Source organism: Lactuca sativa, chromosome 1 (genome assembly GCF_002870075.4).
Source record: "Lactuca sativa cultivar Salinas chromosome 1, Lsat_Salinas_v11, whole genome shotgun sequence".
Taxonomy (NCBI): Eukaryota; Viridiplantae; Streptophyta; class Magnoliopsida; order Asterales; family Asteraceae; genus Lactuca; species Lactuca sativa.
The window spans coordinates 70,134,928-70,158,288 of record NC_056623.2 but is presented as its reverse complement, the minus strand read 5'-3'; the positions used below and the strand labels follow the sequence as shown (position 1 = coordinate 70,158,288).

General features: G+C 37.0%; 2 protein-coding genes across 2 annotated transcripts; one reads left to right on the top strand and one right to left on the bottom strand.

Moving 5' to 3' along the window:
- Nucleotides 1–15,655: 15,655 nt before the first annotated feature.
- LOC111916603 (uncharacterized) lies at nucleotides 15,656–18,082 on the top strand. The gene is made up of 2 exons (XM_023912270.3): nucleotides 15,656–15,914; nucleotides 16,786–18,082. Exon 2 carries the CDS (start codon nucleotides 16,815–16,817, stop codon nucleotides 17,952–17,954), a length of 1,140 nt encoding a protein of 379 aa, XP_023768038.1. The 5' UTR covers nucleotides 15,656–15,914; nucleotides 16,786–16,814; the 3' UTR covers nucleotides 17,955–18,082.
- Nucleotides 18,083–18,701: 619 nt separating this feature from the next.
- Nucleotides 18,702–22,092, bottom strand: LOC111916602 (protein QUIRKY). Its single transcript, XM_023912269.3, has one exon. The coding sequence runs from the start codon at nucleotides 21,892–21,894 to the stop codon at nucleotides 18,889–18,891; it is 3,006 nt and encodes a 1,001-aa protein (XP_023768037.1). The 5' UTR covers nucleotides 21,895–22,092; the 3' UTR covers nucleotides 18,702–18,888.
- Nucleotides 22,093–23,361: the final 1,269 nt, after the last annotated feature.

Genomic DNA, 23,361 nt, shown 5'->3' with positions numbered 1-23,361 from the left:
CGAAGTTTCGACTTAGCAGTATGCAGCCCGAATACTCGATTTGAGATCGAGCGGTTTTTAGCCGAAACAATATAAATGAGAATCGAAGTCTCATTAATAGGAGTAAAACGATAAAAAGATAGGCGAAAACGGACGTCGGATGAAGAAGTTATGAATTTATAACGGAATTTTCCTGTCCCGGCCTACTAAAAATAAATAAAAATAAAGTCAAAATTAGCCGACGGAGTCTAAACGAAAGTTGTAGATCGTAGTCTCACCTACGCGTGGATATAAAGAACGTCAAAAACAGAGTTCGTATGAGGAAGATATGAAATTTTGAATTTTATTAAATATTTTCGATATTTTATTTATATATATATTCTGATATTATCCGAAGGGGGGAGTCAGCGATCTTATCGTCATTACGCCCAGCGTAATCTCAAGTTACGCCCAACATAATTCGACCTTCTAGCCCCTATAAAAGGGTGTCGAAGGCAGCCGAGTAGTTTGCTCATTTCTTCCCTTTTTCTCGCGTTTTTGCATCGTTTTTCGTGCAAGAATTATCCCAAAGCCCCGGTATCATTCCCGAGCCCCGAAGCAAGTCCCGAGGTCCCGAGAAGTAAGATTCCCGAGCCGAAGCTTTGCCCACGAGGAGTCCGGTTTTTGTGAAGATCTTCCAGATTTGCCGAAGAATACTACTTCTACAAGCCGTAGTGCTGTCCGATCATCTTCTGATCAAGTGAGTGTGTAGTTACTTTCTTCTAACGCATAATTATGAAGTATTTTATACGAAATATGTGTTATGTGTATAATTTTATTGTTATATGTGTGAATGTATATTCATTCTCTTCTATCTCATAGATCTGATTTATTTTCTATGAAATACGTGTTATGTGGGTGTGCCTCATCTGTTATGTGGAATATGTATTGAATGAAAATGCTATATAGGTTTTAAACTATGTATGAATATATATATTTTTATCTACTAATATTTTGGGTAGAACATGGGTAGATAGTTGGTGTGTAATAAACAGATGAGAGGCCTCGATGTTGTTGTTGTTGATGATCTAGTTATTCAGAGGAGTATGGATAACGACCACAAACTCTTTCTAGACAATCCTGTGGAACGCTAGCAGGTTCATAACCTGTAGGTGTTGTGAACGATGTGTTCACCGGTGTACTCTATCCCCCTCATGGTTGCCTTTAGGATATCTATTGTTGAGGAAACCCCTTAGCAGTAATGTCCGTCCCGATGAAAATCCTAGATTAGGTCCCTTGAGATAGATGTTGTTTTAGGGACGTAAAGTGAGGATAACGGGAATGGGTAATCGGCTTATTGTTGATTGGTGAAATTAAATATAATTTATTTATTGTGGGTTGAAAACCCTATATGCTCATCAGGCTCCCAAGCCTGATCCACTCAGTTTTATTTGTATTACAGGAAGTGGCGCAAGGGCGTAAGATGGATGAATCATCGAGTTGTTTTGGTTACAAGTCTGTATATGTATATATTTGTTGAATGACTTGTAATGTTATCGTTTATGCTTTATGGTCTGTATCGGAACATGACATCCCGAGTTTTGATTATATAATCAAAATGCATCTCTTGATGAAATGCTTTGATAAATATTATTTTATCATGTTTTGTTTTGGGAACAAATTCCGCAACACTTTTAAATCAAAAGGATTTACTCTGAAATTATTTTAAAAAACATAAATGAAATTGGTCTTTTCTGGCCGTGATTTTGGGGATGTCACAGATAAGATTCGATTGAGAATAAGTTGTCATATGGTAAGTATGGAAAGGTTTTCATATTGGGAGTTGGATATTAAGAATCTATGTCTAGATTAGAAACTTTTATGCAAGAAGGATGTTCAAAGGAATGTACCTTGAGTGAGAGACATCACATCTATGGAATTGTCTTGTAACAATTTCCGATAGAGAGCTTTGTAATTCATTAGCAATAGTCATTGTGACCTTAGTGCAGTGACATTACAAAAGAATCATTGCATAAAATGTTAAAATCTAACATATTCTATAAGTGACAAGAATTTGATATTCTTATACTTATGATAAGGATTGGGAGTTGTGAAATGAGTATGATTGGAAATGTGTTCATTTGATACATTTCACAAAGTAAGAACCATAAGTAAACATTGTGTGCATGCTAAGAGCATGGGACAAGTGTGGTAATAATTCAAGTAAGAAGTTGATTACCCGAAACGATAAATAATGAGTAATCGATATGGTGATAAATAAAATGTGTTTTATTTATACTCAAAGGTTTGAGGCCATATGGGATTAGTATTATCCTTGTGTTTCACTTTGCATGTTTTGACTTCCTGAATAATTTAATTAGTTGAGAACAGTCAAATTATTCGAACGGGCCACAATCGTTCATATGTTGGAAGTAGGTATGAATGAAGACTGTCGTGAATTGGTGTGTGGATTGTCTAAAGAGTATTAGACATGAGCAAATGTTTGCTGCAATGTTCAAGAGTGCTTATGAATATGATTTGAGCATTGGATCAAACCCACGCTCACTTGGATCACTTCATGGATTTGTATCACGAGTGATTAGTGAGACGATAACATCTTATATGATTGAAACCGAGATGTGTAAGTTGTATCTTGCGAGTCGGTTGCACATTGATAATATGTAAACGCACCAGTAACTTGGTGTTATAAAACATATTGTTGTGTGTGATTTGGTGAGTGAGTGCAAGCGAGCATTGAGTCAAAGTTTATTCGTTCCTTTTATCCAAAGTAGGATGAAAGCGATATCTGTGGGCCCCTCGATGATTTAGTGATGACACCTAAGCGCTTGGCCAAGCCGGGACTAAATTGATGTGTTCAATTGTAGTCTGTTGTCAGTCGTCATAAATCTGAATTCGAGAAACATCACATAGACAGAGAGAATGATTTAGATCCATGTCTCAGTCTATACGATATCTAGAATGGAGGAATATATGATCCCTTATCTAAAGGACACGCGTATCTGATAAGATCAGAGTTGACAGCGGCTTTGGAAAGCTACGATTGCAGATCAGGATCTGAAGTCATACGCGGAATAGTTATTAGACTTATCCAAGTGGGAGACTGTTGGATTAGTGTCTAAGTCCATAACTATTTTGGTATGTACTTGACCCGATGGTGCATGGTCCTTTTGGGTTGCCTTCACCAAAGCAACTTGATAGGATGAATTATGGAGAGAAAGGATTAATTATGATTTATTAATATATTATGAGAATAATATATTAAAGGAGAAATCATATTGTTTAATTAATATTAGTCAAGAATTAATAAGAATTAAGTTTGTGGCTAAAAGACATTAATTAAACTTAAAGGACTAGAACTATCAATTGTGTGATAGTTGAATATTGAGCTAATGGACTCCTTATTAAGGGGGTGGACGAATTCTATGGGAAAACCCATTAGAAATCGTCCAAAGGCCTTAAGGAAAGAGTTCATGGGTTGCTTAGGGCCTAAGCATCCAAATTAGGGTTTCCTTGTTAGATAACCCTAATAGCCTCACTATTTAAGGAACCCTTATGCCCCAAAAACGTGGAGAACTTGTTCTCTAGGGTTTCCACACGTTTTGGGCAGCCTCCTTCTCTTCTCCTCTTCATCCTCTTGCTCTTGGTGTTTGTGAGCCATTAGAGGAGTGACATTTGTGACTCTATGCTTTCTAAAGGCACTAGCGAGGGTTAAATTTGAAGAAATGAGGAGGCTCCTGGGAGTTGAAGATCTTACTATGCAGATTTAGAAATTACGGAGGTGATTGTTGGAAATTTGTGAATTATCCTATATACGATGAGGTATAATAGGAGTTATCTAGTTTTATGGGTTGACAAATTAGATACTGATAAGGATTTGATGCTAGGATCTAAATAGATGCAAGTTTGTTATGTCTTGTATTCTATATATATACATGCTATGTTATCGAGCTATGATATCAAGAGTAAACCAATTGAGTTTTTTGTGCTTTAGTTTTTCTCAATAATAACCATTGTGTGTTTGGTTAGATCTTGTTTTGCTTTGATATTAATACCGAAAATCAACTGATAGAAGTTTGAAAAATCGTTTTTTGTTTCCTTTTTGTTTATATTCAGAGGTGAACTAGGTTCAAATTTTCAATCAGACAAATTGATTACAGACTTGATGTGACTTGAGCACGTAAATGAATTCTTAGATTCCAGTTGATTACAAGATTAAACACCAACATTCCTCACCGATGGATATCAAACTGGAAACAAGATCTAAAATTAATCTAATACTTGAAGAAGATACTAAGAATCTCTATAAGTTGTGCACAATGCAACTTTTCTTGCTCAATAATTCGAATTTCCCATCACTAAGAAATAAAAAAGGATCGAATTTCTGAAGAGAAACTTATAGATAAAAGATCGTTCATGGTGAGTCGAAGCTAGATCTTCTTCTCAAGACGAGGATTTTTTTTGTTGTATCTTTAAACTTTTTTGGGGATTCAAATTAGGTTTAGGTTTTGGGTTTGGGTTTATTTAAATAAGAGAAAAAAGCAACAATGAGAGAGAAAGTGCGTGTGTCGAAACGACAGGATAGAGAGAGGGAGAGAAATTCGGTGATAGGTCGTAACGACAGGCTTTTGTTATCGGCTAATGCTCATTTTTATCTTATTTTTTAATCTTACTTTTATTGGATTTGAAATCCCATGTCATGCCTTTTTTTTAAATACTTACGTTATTGGGCTCTGTTGTGGGCACGACATGCTGATGTGTTTCAATAAACACGACATGTGGGTACGTCTAGGGGTGTAAACGAACCGAGCCGAGCCCGAGCCTAGTCAGGCTCAGCTCGGGCTCGTTTAAGTTATATGAGGCTCGAGCTCGAGCTCGACTCGATATGAGCTTTCTTGTACTGAGCTCGGCTCGAGCTCGTAAATAATTATACAAGCTCGGGTCGGGCTCGACTCGTTTTTTGTTCAACGTGCCTAAATAAGCTTAAGTTCGGGTCGAGCTCGTTAAGAAGCTCGTTTATTAATATCATAAAGTCATAATTCACCAAATATATTTTTATTTTAATATATAAAAATAATAATAAATTATATTATATAAAAGCTCGTTTAGGCTCGCAAGCCTAATCGAGCTTAGTGACATAGTGTGACAACCCGAAATTTCCATTCGGTCAAACCCTAAAACTCAATCACTTTTTATTATAAGTTAAGGTCATTATTTCTCATTTTTATCAAATTTAAAGTTCTTTTGATTATTTTAATAATATTCTTTAAACGAACGGGTGAAAGAAAGTGTCGTCTCGGGTTTTGAAATTTAAAAACTGCAAACACCTCGTGTCTTAGAAGTTCGCTGCCAAACTTTTAAGTTTGGGTCGAAAAATCATCCAAAAATCGTAAACTCATGCATAAACATGAGTTTACTCCCCAAGACTAGTCATTCTTGTGTTTACTCCCCAAACACCAAAAGAGTAAACTCCAAAATATCCTCTCAAGTATCATCCAAGTTTTTATTCAAAATCTTCAATCTAGTAAGTGTTTCTAGCCCTTTCAAGTTAGTATATCACTTAATCTAGTGATTGTACATCCTTTAATCCATCCATTTTTGTGTTTTGACTAGTTTTCCAAAAACACCAAGAACACCAAGAACTAGGGGTGGCAAATCGGGCCATCGTGTCGTGTTTTTGTCTGACACGACACGACACGACAAGGTTTTATGTAACACGAACACGACACGACACGATCTCGTATTTTTTTTAACTAACACGAAAATGAATCGATTAAAAAACGACAAACATGACACGGAACGACAAAGATAAAATGAAATAAAAATTAATGTATTTAATTAATATTTATTTAGAGATAACACGAAAAACACGACAAACACGAAAAACACGACAAAAAATGTTAAATCATGTCAATATCGTGTCAAATTTTGAACACGAACACGACACGACACGATGTCATGTTTTTTACATTTGACACGAACACGACACGGACATGAATTCGAATTTCAATTTTGTCTCAATTTCGTTTCATTTCGTGTATTTTTGTCGTGTCGTGTCATCAATTGCCACCCCTACCAAGAACACACACCAGTGTTCTTGGACTTTAAGTTCATTTCAAGCTTCCACAATGTAAGTACTTCTATCCTAGAGTCATATTAAGCTTGTCTTTCATATTAGCATCAAAGAAAAGTCCCAAGATCACCAAGATAAAGGTGTTCATGGTTTTTGGGAGGTCCCAAAACCGTAAAGACCAAGAATAGGGCCAAAATGGTGTGTTAAGGTGCCTAGATGCTTCACAATGCCTTAGGGACTTGTCTAGATTCATCCTTGATGAGGTTATCACACAAAAAGCACCAAAATCATACATTTTTATGTGTTTACGGTTTGAGGATCTCCCAAAACCGTAAACACCCCAAATGATGTGTTAAAGTCCCATAAATGTACCACGGTTGTTCCTTATGTCTAAATCTAACCTAGACTATTGCCATATATGTTTGAGCTAAGGACTTGAAAACCGCCAAATACCAAACTTATGAGTTTTAGGTAGTAAACTCATGAGTTTAAGGTAGTAAACTCATGAGGTAGTAAACTCATGGAGAAATGGTCCTTAGACCGTAAACTCCATTTAGGAGTGTTTTGATGCCACACAACACTTCCTAAGGCTAAATCATGAAGTAGGAATGCTTGGAATAGCTTAGAAGACTTCAAAACAACAAATGGTCAAAAGGTTAGGAGTTTACGACCGTAAACTCAAGAGTTTATGACCGTAAACTCAAGGAGTGTTGGTCTTTAGGGAGTAAACTCATTTTAGGAGTGTTCCTTGAACCCCAAACACACTAGCCTTTCCCTACAACACTTAGATGCACTCCTGAACCCTTATAACACTTATACAAAGTGTTTGTTATGTCCAAGAGTGTCTTGACTTGTTTATTAGTTTTTTAAAGACTAATTGTTTATATACATATGTCCTCATATGTAATTAGGATTTTTGTGCGTGTCTAAGTCTTCACTTGACACCAAGCACTTATCCGACACTTCCTTCCGATCCACTCGCAACAGGTGAGTTCATACCCCTTTAACTAACCTTTGAAATACTTTTAAATGTTTTTAAATGCTTTATGGGGGGGGGGGATACAAGTAGAATTATGCTAGTTATTATATCAATCATATGTGATTAATAAATAGCATTCAAATGATTGGCTACTCATTAGCCGTTTTACCAAACAGTTTCCTTCAAATGTTTTTCATAAACACTTTATATGTTAAAAACTCCTTATTAAACTGTACATTTTACTCTATATGTTTCATTTCAAACTCATTTACAATTGTGTTTCAAACAAATGTTTCTTTATACTTAAACTGTTTTTATCAAACCCATGCTTCTAACCCGTTTTATAGATTGACATCAAGTCGATCTTTTCTTAGATAATAATTATGTTCAAAGGTTTTACAAAACTTATTTTATGCTTTTATATTATCAATTGCATGCCTATATATGTATAGTTATATAAGAAATGTTTAAAAGACTTAGGAAGGCTATCCACCCTATTTCCTTTTCGCGCTTGAGATGTGGTCTGGTGGGATATCGGGTACCCGTACGAAGGTAGTTTAAATATTAGTTATATATATCATGTGTACATATATAGTCATAAAGGTTCTTCCAGTCCATTCAGTACCCTTGGGTAGCAAGGGTATACTTCCATGTTCATACGTGCCAGTTACATTACTAGAAAGCTACCGTATGGGTAGTTTAGGAAGATACTAGATCTATTACTAGAACACGATATCATACAATGAGTCAGTTCATTCATGAGTCAATACTTGATAGATAGAGAGAGAACACACGTCACAGCTAGTACACACAGTACACTACTATACTATTACATGAGTACATTTACATGATTACTTTTACATGATTACTTTTACATGATTACAATTTCATGAGTACGTTTACATGATTACATCTACATGAGTATATTTACATAGATACATTTACATGAGTACGCTTACATATACGATAATAGGACAGACATAACTAGGTGCTATAGCATGGAACGAGTTCAGGATCTAACTATACCAATGAATCGCAACGCAACGTGATAGTTATATTGGGTATACATGATCATAGTAATGTGGATGTTCACGGCGTGCAAATATGCATGGGCGTGTAAAGGTCTCAAAATCCCTTTGACAGGGGAGTGTCTAGCCTGGGATCTAGCCATCACATTATACCTTATCCCTCAAATAAGGCAATAGGAGTACAGAAGTAGTTATTTATTACAAATACTATAGTACTTAGAAGAATTACCCTAGACTTAAGGTAATTGGTACAGTTGTAGTTCAACACTACACCATAGTACTATTTCATTTTCCCATTACATTCACTTCGTGAACATTCACACGATGCACGGTAATGTAAAAACTATATTTTTGGTTAATGATAGTCAGACTTGGGAAAATACACACTCTTACAAGAGCCACACACACAGACACTAGATGCCTTGGTAGAAGGATACGATTAGTAGGAAACATAGGGCTTCCCAGGATCATACAAAACATTTTCATACTTACAATTCATATACATTTTAATACTTACAGTTTATATACATTTTCAATACTTACAATTCATATACATTTTCAATACTTACAGTTCATATACACACAAATACTTACATACAAATTAAGACACTAAAATACTTATGATCTCACCAGCTTTAAAGTTGATACTCTCTTTCAAAATAACTTGTATCCTCAGGTCAACCATAGACACGTACCGATGCAAGGTGTAGGGAAGATGAAGCTCGTTCAAGACTGATATTTCATTTTGTTTATACTTTAGTTTCTATTATAATTTGACAGAACACCTGTATTAAAATTATATTATTAATGCAATGGATGATGTTGTTGCTTGTTTACTACTTTTCATTGTTGTGATACTGTACATGACGTCCTCCGCCCCAGAACGTTTCCGCCGTTCTTGGTTTTGGGGTGTGACACATAGGCTCAAGCTCGAGCTTGTTTAATAAACGAGTTTAATATTAAACTCGAGCTCGGCTCAGGATCGTTTAAAATCGATTTCGAGTCAAGCTTTTAACAAGCCGATCTCGAGTAGCTCACGAGTAGCTTGGCTCATTTGCACCCGTAGGTACGTCATGTTGATGAGGCTCAACAAACACTAGCTAAGTGCCCGTCATACCTAGTTTTTGTGTTGTGCTCAACATGTTTTTGCCTTTTTATCTTTCCTTTGGTGATTTGTTATCATCAATATTATTTAAGTGTAATATGATTAAATTTCTTGATCAAAAGTGATCTTGGAAAATATTTAACAATTTATGATGGTACGGAGTGCACATTTGTTTAAGTTTTCAAGATTCAAAGTACATTGTCATTTAGGAGTGAAGCCCCTGAACGGGGGTCTAGGGGCAGCGCCCCTGGGAGCGGGGTCCAAGGGGCGGCAGCTCCTGGCAGGGTCCAAGGGGCGGATCCCTTCTGGGATCCGTTTTTTCAGAAAATGGAGTCGTTTTGACCCTTTTCTTAAGATCCGTTTTTATGACAGTTTTTGGCAGTTTTATGACAGTTTGCAACTGCCTTGTGACAGTTTTCAGACATTAATCATATAAACTTTTTTGGTCATTTTTAAGGTGCACTTCTTCAATAACATTTCACATGTATTCTCTCATTTTTAATCTCTGAATTTTATCCAATTGAGTGTTCGATCTGATACATCGAAATACTTCAATTTGACAGTGAATCACGACTTTCAAAGAATCCAAACAATTTGTTCGTCCCCTATTTCTAACAAATATTGAAGTATTTCGTGACAATGGCAAATGACAATTCTGTGAAGGACATGACAAGCAATTTTGACAAACTGAACAAGTTTGAAGGGCAAGATTTTCATAGGTGGTAGAAGAAGATGCACTTTCTCCTTACCACTCTGAAAAGTGGTGTATGTCTTGAGTACACCCATGCCAAAATTCATTGAAGATGAAATTTTGGAGGCGACAAGGAGGAGATCAAAGTGAGATAATGATGACTACATCTGTCATGGTTATATTCTCTATGATATGTTTGATTCTCTATTTGATAACTATCAAAATGTTGAAACTGCAAAAGAACTGTAGGATTCTCTTGAATCCAAGTACATGATTGGAGACGCTTCTAGCAAGAAGTTTCTTGTCCGTAACTTTATGGGTTACAAGATGACTGACTTCAATCCTGTTATGGAACAATTCTATGAAATGTTAAGGATCTTGTGACAGTTTGCTCAACACAATCTGAAAATGGATGAAGCCATTTTTAGTGGTTGTGATCATTGACAAACTGCCCCTTCCTAGAAAGATTTTAGACATAATCTGAAACATAACATGGGGGAATTAACTTTTAGTCAACTTGGAATCCATTTATAGATTGAAGAGTCCTTAAGGACTCAAAAACTTGATAACAATCCTAAAGACAATAACCAAGTTGGCTCCTCTTCTGTGAACATAGTGGAAGGAGAAATGTAACACCTGTAACTTGAGGTAATGATAATTATTTAATTTATTTATAATTAATTGTTGGAATATGAGATTAATATCAGATTGTTGAGTTGGTCCTTAGTGAGTGGGCCGTTGTGTATTGGGCTGACTGAAAACGTACGTTGGGCGTAAGCTTGTCGTACGCGGGGCGTAGTGAAGGCATTGGATGCGGGGGGTTGATGTGTGTACGCGTAGCGTATGTGGGAAGACGCAAAACCTTAATTTTTAGGATTTAAGCCATATAAATACGACATTATGTCCCAAACCCTAGCCTCCTTACCAGCCACCTTGACTCAGAAAAACCCTAGAAACCTAACCCTCTTCATCTTTGTGTGGTTTTGATATTGTGAAGCCCATTTTGGTGATTTGAAGCTTGGAAGGAGAAATAAGAAGTTGAAGAAGAAGAACTTGAGTAGCTTGAGCTCAAGGATCTGAGATAACATCACCATTTAGCACTCATTTGGGGTAAAAAGCTCACAACTTGCCTCATGAATGCTTAGATCTATGATAATAGTGTTTTGGGACCTTTTTGGTCCTAATAATGGATTTTTATGGTCCAAATCCGTTTCTAGGCTTAGTGTTGTCGAAGTCCCGGTACTGGAAGCCCCAACCGGCTCCTCCCCCTGCCACTGTTACAGCTGCTGTAGCTGTTGCGACAGCCATCTCAGCTAAGGCTGCGTATCTGTCATCAAAATACTCCATCATAACGGTCTTGATAGACCCAAACAACTGCGAAATCTGACTCCGGACAATCTCGACCACCTCCTCACGGATGATCTCCCTGACTCGATCCTCTATCAATGCTGGTCCATCCTGACTGATGAGCTTGGGTGCTGCCGGGGCATCCTGATCGTCCTGTCCTGATCCTGATCCGGATCCCCTCGCGAAATGCCTCGTAACCACCATACTGAAAACATAACAGGAAGATATCAAACAATCCGCCCAAACAACAGGGAAACTAACCCCCAACCACACCCCAGGGGTTGTGAGTTCTTTGCTACGCGTATGAGTCCTGTGCTTTCAGTAGTACAGACCCATACTACCTTTCACACCTACCCATATTTGTCTCAAGTATCATCACAACACTCTAACAATATATAAACATAGCGAGCGCTCAATCCTCACTCCTAGAGGAATGCTAAAACATCTCCTGACTGGCCTCCCGGCCTCGCACAACCCACCCATGAAACTTCCACCAACCCTAAAGCACTAGTGTATGCTAGCCATACATAACACTGGACCCTATAGACTTACAAATATCCGATCCTACCCTAAGCCCCCAAGAGAACATAAGGCCAAACCAAACATTCTCAGGCTATAAGATCTTAATTATGTATAACTGTGATGCATACACTAAGCCACTACAATAATGATGTCAATCTCATATAAAGGAAACCCTAGGATAGCTGGCATCATGTAATATGGCAATTCTATCATGCAATTCCTGAAGATCCCTAGCCTAGTACTAGCATGCTGTTCTAACATATCACAATATCAAATAACTGTATGGTATTTTGGGGTCTACTTACTAGCTCCGACTGATCGTACACTTGCATCTTCCTTTTCTTATCTTGAAAACCTTTTAAAATCATTTTGAAAATATTTTCCTTAGTTTGAGACTGGATTCACACGAGTGTTCCTCCAATTCACTCAAACCAAGGCTCTGATACCAACTTGTAACATCCATAAAATTCATGCCAAATTTAAACTTTTAAAAACATTTCAAATACTAAAAGTTATTACAAAAAGGTTTCCAAAATAGTTTATATCAGAGTATCCTAGAAATCCAAGTCAAAATATGAGGAAGTTTACGGTCACGCCTTCGCCTTCCCGCGATCATCAAAAGTACCTGAAACAAAATCAACAACTGTAAGCTCGAAGGCTTAGTGAGTTACCACCAAATACCAACCTCATATAACCATAAACATATCATATAACAAACACAAAACAACCATGCATCTCGAGTCTACAGTGTGACTGGTCCACCCGCACCGGGGCTTCAGTCCACCCGGTCCACTCTCTGAGTCTACAATATGACTAGACCGCCCGCACCGGGCCTTCAGTCTATCTGGCCCACTCTCTGAGCCTCGACACGTCTGGACCGCCCTCTCGGGGCCTTCAGCCTATTCGGACCGCTCGCCGGGCCTTCGGCTTGACTATGTGCCCTCCTGGGCTTGCAGTCTATCCGATCCGCCCTGGGTATGTTGGCCTACAACACGAAGTAGGACCCGCTTCAACCCAACCCCCATACCAGTCAAACAATCATGTGCACATAATATCATACGCTAGCATGTATATAACAGATAACCATATTGATCTAACAGATCACTAACACATCAACCATCCTATAACTAGGATACCGACCTAACTGGTCACTAACATAACATCATCCTCGACCTAACACAGGTCACTATCATAGCATCATCCTATATGCCAGGATACCGACCTAAACTAGGTCACTAACATAATATCATCCTAACTACCAGGATGCAGATCTAGCATATCAAATAAACATATCAAGCAAATACCCGGATACAAATCCGATAAAGGGCCGACCTTGGTGCCTTAGACCCTGTTGATATAGTGAGGATAACTCACCTCGAAATTTCGGTCTAAACTGAAGAATCGAACTCCCGAATCACTATCTCATCGGAAATTCCCAAACTATCATATAATAAATACCAAGTCATTACACAACATAACAATCTTGACTAAGGCTCCACACAATCCATCGTGTCCATTCTCTTTATTGGGCCAATGCCCAATGCCAATTCCATAACCTTGAAAGTCCTTATGCAAAGCCCATTATTGGCCTAATTTACCAAATTGGGACCAACTCCCTAATTGGGCCTAAATCCAAGATCCATTATCACAACTTGGCCCAAGCCCAGTTATTCAGAGAGTCCAGAAAGGCCTAGCCCAACTAGTCCAAAAACAGCCAAAAACTCGAAGCCTAAAAGACAAAAAGCCCAACAGAGGAAGTACGCGGGGCGTACTCCTTTGGTACGCTAGGCGTACTCTCCTGATGTTGAACACCATGGGGGTGGTTGACCCAGTACATTGAGCGTACTAGATTTACGTGGGGCACAACCTCGCAGATCTTAAAACTTCCATAAGTGCTTAATAGATTAAGCACTTAAGCTCAAACTTCAGATCTACTGCTCAAATGTGCTCTAGGACCATAAAGTCTCAAACTTTAGGACTTTAGTTGACTGAACATGGCTCAATACATGGTCTTAATCCATTAAGACCTCCTACAAAGAACTAGGGACCCATCTAGCTCGAGGGACCTCATTTTTATGCCTTAGGACCATTCTAAGGCCTAAAAGGACAACTCAAATCGTCCAAAATGAACCATGCATCATAATGGGACTTTATGGGACAAAAAGTGCAAATAAACTACCAAGGATAGATCTAGAAGAAATAGGTATCAAGGTAGCAACTTTATACCTTCTGGAGCTCCCAAAACAGATGATGAACCAAGATATACAAGCTAGCCTTCCCCCCTTGGCTCCTTGATACACAAGCTTCTTCTTGAAGGTACCAAAAACACACTTATAAGCTCAAGAATGATCACTAGGAGGCTAGGGATCTCTCAGGACGACTAAGGGAGGTGTGGAGGCTGAAAGAGATGAGAGAGAATGATCCATAAGGTGTTTAAATACTCCTCAAACCCTAAAATTTAGGGCTCCATCCTGGCATACATACGCCCAACGTACATGTTGTACGCTCAGCGTACTACTTAAACTTCCAACTTACCATTTCGCCACTTCCTTTTAAACCAAGGGCCAAGATGCCCTAAATAAAATCCGAGGGATGAGTTTGAAGCTACTGGAAAAAAATGGGATGTTACATTCATTCTTTTACCCCCTCGATTCCCTTGATCATTGTCATATAAGAATTATTTGTTGAAGGTCATCACTAGCCCAATGAAGATTAACCATTTATCTAGAAGAAATTAGATTCTTCTAGAATGCTCTGGAAGATTCTAGAATATTATGAAAGATTATGGAAGATTCCAAAATATACTGAAAGACTCTAGAATATTCTAGAATGACATGGAAAACCTAGAATGTTATGAAATATTCTACAAGACACTAAAGTATGGTAGAACATTATAGAAGATTATAAATAGCTAGAGTATGGTAGATGATTATAGAATGCTTTAAATATATCTAGTTATTACAAAAATCTAGAACCTTCCTTAGAGGAGATGGTAACACCTATAAATAGGTGTGAAACTCATTTTCTCCAAACCATCCAACATCCAAACATCCAAAAAACACTCAAAGAAAACAAAGTGTACTAGTATCTCAAGATTGTAAGTTATTTTTAAATGGTCTTTGATAAAATATTGATTTTTCCAATATAAATAATCGTGCTCAACATTATTGTTGCATTTTTTTGATGTAAGGATATTTTCCCTTAATCACAATGTTTGCAAAGCTAATTTTTAAAAAAAAAAATTATACGCAAAGTTAATTATGATATTAATTTTCGTTTATTTGAAAAGATAATTGTTGACTTCAATTTATCTCCAAAGTAAAGACTTATGAAAAGAAAGACTTATGAAGTTTTTATAGAATAGTCAATTTTCTTTTCTTAATATGATATTTGCATAGTTTATTGTGATTTTTAGTTTGTTTGCAAAATACACTAGAAATTAGCAGCAATAATATGCCCGAAGAAAATAGTTTTCACTTATAAAGCCGCTGTGAGGATCAATTAATGCTAAAGTCATAATGCTTCTTTAGTTTTTGTTTATTAGTTCTATCACGAAGTTAACAATGATGTTAATTTCTCTAGCTAAAGTAACTACAATATCAAATTAAGGAACTTCATATTTGCAAATTACGAATTTGGGATATCCGATTTAACATCCGAATTTAGATATAAAAAATCTACTATCCCAGTAATCGGATATCCGAATTTTCAATATCTAGTTTTGAACACCAATATGTTATCCTCGTAAGTTTTGAAGAATTTGATGAAAATTCAATTATATAAAAAAGAATAGTTTAGTAGACGTAATACGTTAATCTGTCATCTCATTGACCCTTTTTCGTAGAAACGGCAAGATAACGGTTAACGCAAGTGAATATCGAAGACAATTAGACATCGAACTCAACTCCTGAATTGACTTTCGAACAAGAAGGGAATTCCTTAACCAAGAAGTATACTTTCCTCACTCCTCAGCAATAATTTTCGATATATACAAATGCATTAAAATCCACTTTACATACGCGTTAAAGTGTCGGTAAAACGGTTCCTAATTAAAGACCCGCGTTCTTCTCGTATCTACCACGATCAAACTCTTGCTTACATAAACGGCTATAAATAGATTTGATCGCACACCCTCCAATTCAGCGATAAGCTTCACATAAACTGTGGAAACCTCAACCGACTGATTATTTTAGGTAAGTTTCTATATAAACGACATCTTTTTAGAATCCTTCAGTTGGGTTCCTTTTATTTTTCTTTAATTGATTGATTATTGATGTTGATTGTTACTTGTTTGTTCAGTGATTCTTTGATTTGGGTCTTCTTATGTATTTTTCCCCCAAATTTTGATTGATCGCCAACTGTTTGATAATATGCTTGTCATGTGGGTTACTTTACTTGCTCATGTAGAGTGGAATAACATGTTGCCGTATAATTCTCCCTCACTATAAATAAAGGGCTTCAAGTTAGTTTAGGTTAGAAATCTGGTTTTTTTCGAATACAAAATTGATATGTCACACAACATGCAAAAGACAAGAAGTTTTGACTAACGAAATTCTCTCAAAAACACTACTCTATTTGAAAGTCTTTCTTATGAAGTTTTGAACTAAGAAATTCTCTCAGAAAGTCTAAATCTTTATTATTTTTGAAGGTATAAAGTAACAGATCTTAAAAAACCTAATTATATTACGGATTGTCCATATAGTTCATGATATATTTACAAGTTTACATGCCATATAAACCACTTATACTATCTATACATTTTGTTATCAATATAGCATATGAAAACAACTTGGAGAGATAAAACTTAAAATTTATTGACATGTTCAACACCCATATCCTAATGTCGAAGTGTAGCTGTAGCTAGAGCTCAATGAGCTGGGGTTCTAATTTTATTATGATCTTCATTGTTCTTCTATTCAATTTGGTTCTCATGATCATTCCATTACTAGATTTTTAGTGAAGTTGGTTTCTTGATAGTTTTAGTTACATTTATCTGATATCTATTCTATTGCATATGCTGTTTTACTGTATTGGTTTTAACAGCATCCGCATTTCTGTCTGCAGATAGCTTGGATTTTAGGTTATATTTAAACATGAGTATGTATCCGAAAATTGAGATAGATGATACATATGAACATGTTGTCAAGGAAGAGCTTCATTTGGAAACTGAGAACAAGATAAAAGGAACAGATGAAGGAAAGGCAGAGAAGATTACAGAAGAGTTGGATTTGAAGACCAAATCTGTTGAGAAAGAGAAGCCAAAACATAAGGAAGTTAATGATGACAACTGCAAGGTGGAAGATGACAAGAAATCTGATGTGGATGGGGATAAGAAAAAGGAGGTAAAAGAAAAGAAAAAAGGAGACAAAAAGAAGGAGTCTGATGAGGATGATAAGAATGTGAAAGAGAAGAAGAAGAAGAAAGACAAGAAGGAAAAGAAGAAAGATGATGATGAAGTATCAGAGGAAGGGGAAAAAGAGACAGAAAAGAAGAAGAAAGACAAGAAGAAGGAAAAGAAGAAAGATGATGATGGAGTATCAGAGGAAGGAGAAAAAGAGACAGAAAAGAAGAAGAAAGACAAGAAGAAGGGAAAGAAGAAAGATGATGATGATGTAGTATCAGAGGAAGAGGAAAAAGAGACAGAGAAGAAGAAGAAAGATAAGGATGCCAAATCTGATGATAATGAGCATGAAGCGGAGAAAAAGAAGAAGAAAGGAAAGAGCGATGATGAAGGAAAGAAGAAGAAGAAAGACAAGAAAGAGAAGAAAGATAAAGATAAAGAAGTAAAAGAAGATGATGAAGACAAGAAGAAGGATGATGAAGGAGACTCAGAAGAAGGGGATAAAAAGAAGAAAAAAGAGAAGAAGGACAAGAAAGAGAAGAAAAGTAAAGATGAAGGGGTGGAAGAAGATGATGAAAAGAAGAAAAAAGATAAGAAGAAGCACAAAGATAAGAAGGGTGATAAAACATGCAGTGATACTGAAGTTGCATCAAGGGAGATTGAAATAAATGGAAATGGTGAAGAAGTAAAGGGGGAGAAAAAGGGTAAAGAGAAGAAAGATAAGGGAGAAAAATATAAAATCAAGGATCTTAGCAAGCTGAAAAGTAAATTAGAGAAGTTGAATACTAAAATTGAAGCTCTACTAGAGAAAAAAGTAGAAATAATGAGGCTCATAAAGGAAAAGGAGGGAAATAATGGATCAGTTAATGCAGTTACAGCAGAAGTGGCATAATAGAAGGCTGTTTGTGTACTTGGTAGTTGAGTATTACTAATTTCTCTAATGTTTTTTGGTAAATTACATACATGTTCTAATGTATAAATGCTTTTCATCATGAATAAATAAATTGATTTCGGTGTAAATCATAGTTGTCATACCATTGTCTTTTTCTTTAGGTCTGTATGCATCCAGACTAAAGACAACTGTGTTTTCTGGAGTCTGGATAAGACACATTGATCTATCCATTTGCATACATTGGTATCATTTCAATGAATTTAGCATCCAAATTCCAATATGAGTTGTGTTGGAAATTTCGAATGAGGTTTATTAGTTAGAGAAGGAAGTCTTTCTTGTGTCATTCACCACAAAGAAAATCAAAAACTATATTGTCACAATAATAGTGTAGAACTGTGGATTTTAATATTAATAACACGATTAAAAGATTGTATGCATTAAAAATATATTATGTGCAACTTTCACGACCATTTAATATGTTTTTAGCTAAATTTTATTGATGTTACTCGTTTCACACATGATCTGAACATGAGTATAAAATAATAAATATTTATTTAAAATATGTATTTAAGTTTTTTGCAAATTTTTTTATAATTTATAAAAAAACATCATTTTATAGATTTCTACCAAGAAACGACTTTCAACTCTTCAAGATTAGGATACAACGATAAGCATGATGACCTCAAACACATACAGAGTTTACGAGGTTATATTCGTATTTGATTAATCAATATTTGTTCGAACATATAAAAAAATACATTATGTTTACTATATATTCTCTTAATTCAACTGAATATATGAATATATAAGGGACAAGCTCAATAGCACTAGGTGGAAGTACTACTAATTAATAATGATCGAACTTATAAAAGTTCTGTCAACACATTACACAATGTCACACTAATTTACACAAATAGATACCGGTCGATCGAACCTAAAGAATACGGTCTGATAATGACGGCAGTCTTCGGAAAAAGTTGAGTGCAGGAGACGGCATCCGATCCCTAAAGATCGGATGTCGCATATAATAAAACCCAAATGTCACTGCCACCATCTTCGACGGTACAAGGTACAATATGACAGCAACCACCAAACACATACCAACAAAAATCCCCGTGGCACGTGGGTCCCGCCATGTCACCAAAGCTTGAACTCGTTCACCTTGTGTCGCTATGTCACCTAGCACAGTTTGCACCCGTGCTCCTAGCATACGTAGTTTGTCATATCTCAATCGCACCATTTCATTTGATCTAGTACACGGCACCATGTCGAATTCCTCGTCGAGCTCATTACCATCGATTGTTTCTGCTAATGAAAGTTTTGGGTCAAAGTGTGGTGGTGCAGCTCGAGACCGGAATCTGTAATTCCAAACCCCGACCACAAACACGTAAAATGCCAAAGTGGGGATGATTAGGTCAGGGAACCACACGAGCATCATAAGCAATATATGAACCAAGAATGTAGACGTTGGATTCTTCCATGAGCGTGTGTCATCAAACCATTTGACCATGTCAATGACCCCCGATAGCACGTTGACTATCCGTAGCCAATTGGCACGAACCTTCCTCATGCTAAATGCATGTGTGTCGGCATCTAGCATGTAGGCCACCACTTCACGACGAAGGGGTGGCTCGGATCGTGCCAAATGAGCCGCAGTGATCTTAACTGCGACCGTTCTAAGTATCTCTTGCTGCACCACCCCGATTGGCTTGATATGGTGCATTATTGGCAACAAGGGTTGCGAATATACGTTCAAAAAATCAAGCGTTGGTGCCATACGCACAAATCGTACCGCCAGCTCTAGCTCGCCCATTTTCTTGAGCCCGACCGCATTTAATAACATTAATGAGTACGTGTTCTTGTACACCTTCCCCATCTCTAAAGTTGATATACGTATACGTACTTTCCCCATACGAAAATCCGAACGTGTCGACTCTTTTTGACCGTCAGATCCAAACGCTTCGCAACTATCGAAAACTCCGATTGTTAACACGGTGGATGGGTCATAAACTCTCCATGTGTATTGTTCGTTCCATTTCGGATCTAGGTTATCGGATATCGCTCGTGTTCGTACCCATTTGTTTCCGTATTTTGCCACGGCATAAGCATCTGTGGACCCTTTGCCATTGATAGACTTCATTGGTAGCAAATTCTTGCATCCGACAATCCCTAGCTCAATTGTGCCAATCGGGCTTTTCCAAAGTTGCTTTGCAGTGGGTCGATAGTCACTACAAACGTGTGCGGCTTCGTCCATCACATGGTATCCTCCATCGAAGAATATTTTTACTTGGATTCGACCACGATAAACTCTTTTTTCTTCGTTTGGATCTTCAAATGTTAACCATTTTGATACCACAATTCTATCATCTACACGACGCTCTATGGAAGCTAAAGGCAGGCTAGCGACTCCAACGACAGTTGTCTCTTTTGGGCCCCGTTGTTCAACTAGAAACAACATCAACGGTTGATCAGAGAATGGCTCCGCGGCTACAAACATCAAGTCTTCATTCCATGACGAAGTTCCATTACGTGTGGCGATTGATTTCGTTTTTTGAACTTGAAACCCTAATTGAGCTTTGATTTGGAACGATGATGTGGGGGGAACATCTTGAGCCTCGATAATTATCGCACGTAGATACCATAACTTCGGTGATTGGTATATTTTGGATCGAGAGCTAGGGTTACCTGCAGTATCGGTTTTCCATGCTTCAGGAAATGACTCATCCGCTTGTGTCCCCACCCATGTAGCTAACATGAGATCCCCTTTATGAGCCCCGCCTCCTTCTAGCCTGTACCATTGTGGGGCCAACGGACTATCAGGTGGGTCTCGTAAGGGGATCTCTGTGGCATCAAAACATATGCCACCTAGGAAATTATGCCCTGCAACATCCGACATAGAGCTTGAGATCAACGGGTCCCACACGGAGACTTCAAGAATGGATGCAGAATCATGGGCATCTCGTCGGAAAGCGAATGTTTGGTCCCACTCAAAATACATGGTTTTTCGAGCGGGTTTTGAGACAACTTGGCAACCGGAAACAACTATCTTGGTTACCGGGTTGCCAGGGGTAGGTAAAGCCCGAGCTTTAACTACCCGAACAAAGAGGTAGTGCATTTTCTCCACTAGATCAAATGATGATCGTTCGATTGGAAATCTATCAGATACATCTGTCGTGAAGCTGCTGACTGAGGAAGTCCGAGGGATTGGCTGTGGGCCGATTGGAATAGCACCACCGATTTTGATGTCCGGCATAGATCTTGATGTCCTTAATTGATCATGATCAAATCGTTCTTGCTTCATTGGAGTACTTGCTTCTACTGGATCAATACCATCAAGATCTGGAACTTCAGCATCATCATCGGAAGCTTCCGACGGTGGAGCAGGTTCTGTAGGTGCCACCTCAGGCACCGGTGGTGGTTCTGAATCAGTTTTGGGGGCAGCGTCAGCTTCCGACTTAGCTTCTTCCAATGACTTTGGCTCAGCCTTCACCTCCTCAGATGGCGGAGGAGATGGTGGCGCCGGCGGCGGAGCAACATCATCAACAAAGTAAATTTTCAAACCAATTTCGCCTTGAATCCAGCTAAACAAGTGTTTCTTCTCCAAAGGATAATAAATCAAAGCCTCCTCCCCTTTCTTCACAAACTGCTGTGAATTCAAGCGGACTCTACCCAGAAAATTGTGTCTGGTAGTCGGCCCAAGAGTCTTATCATGATTAACATCAACTTCAAGCATATCACCGAACACATCGGATGGTTTTCCGACATTAAACTCCAAAACCTCATTCCAAACCGGGTTCAAATCCCTAGCCACCACCCGGGTCTTCCGTCGTTGGCCATAGAAATCAAGAATCACGTAAGGACTTGACGTGCCATGGCCGTCTTTTGGGAGAAGATTACGGGCATCAACTACTTCTACAATAAGCTTCCGAACGGACGCCATTGATGAAATTCGAAGAAACAGATTGTTTTTGCAGATGGATTGGTCAAAATCACATTTTAGGTGAAATTTTTAGAGAAAATGGATGTGGGTTTTGCTTAAGGAGATCGAGAGTGTGAGTGGATTTCTTGTGTGGAAGACGTTAAGAAAAGACGCTGCTTACTTACCTTCATGTGCAAGCATAAGCTTTTCTTTTCTTAGTCCTTGCTCTGTTGCTATTATAATGGAGGGAAATAATCTTTTTTGTTTTTAAAATTTTTCCGAATATTCACAGGCAATAAAATGATATTATGATAAATAGCTTGATAAATAAAATTTGGAAAAACTAATAAGTCACAATGTATAAATATTATCTCTTTCATATACAATTTTCGAATCAGCTGTTAAAAAGTTTCGTAATGTAATTGTTTCATACAGTGTGAATAAAACAATATTATAAAATATGGAAAAAGATATAGATGCAATCCTAAATCATACTCGAAACAATTACTTAGATTCTATACAAAACTAGATTATTTTGATTTTAATGTCACATAAGCATTTTCTATAATTGAAAATTTTCAAATGAGTTGAGATGCCTTATGGACTTCTAAATTGCCTTACGACTTTTGAAGTTGAAGATGATATGGAATTTTGAGGTTCAAATGTTTTATGGAACTTGTATGAGATATCCAGACACATAGTACAAATAAAATAGTGTGAATTTCGTTATTTTAAGTATGTTATCGAATAGAATATCATATGCAGTTTATTACCTTATGTCAGAAGATCAAATTTTTGAATGAATCGAATTTATAAATTTGGTTTTTAAACATTATTAACACAAAAAGAAATTCAATAATTTCCCTGTAATTCACATAAATATGATTGTTATCCGATGTACAATATGGGATCTTATATTTTGAAGCACGTAACAATTAACAATAATTTCATACTTTCCTCCACTTCTAAAATTGTAACATTTGGTTGATATTTGTACTTTTGGTTATATTTATAGCTTAAATATCCAGAATGTCTTTTCATAAGAACAAAGATAAGAATCAAAACGAATAGAAAATATATAATATTTTTGGAATATATATTAAATGGAATAGATGTTGCAAATAATTTATATAGTACAAAAAGAAAGATTATTATGTGTTTTTTTTAAAAGATAATAGGAAGAATATTTGTTTTCATATATATGATATTGAGTGGTAAGTTAGAAAAGAATCAAATTTTGTACTTTTATATTATTAAAGATGAAAATATATTAAAGTGTATGCTTTGCTTCATGGAAGAGCTTTTCATTTAGCCTAAGATTCCCTTTTCTTTTCTTTTTCCTATAACTTATTTATGTTGGATTTGTTTTCATAAAAGAAATAATTAAATAGAAAAAGGTGAAGAGAGGTGGTGGCGTAGCGATGGTTGAATCATGGAATCAGACCGACCGGCAAACAAATCTATGCTTTTGACAAAGATGGATAACTT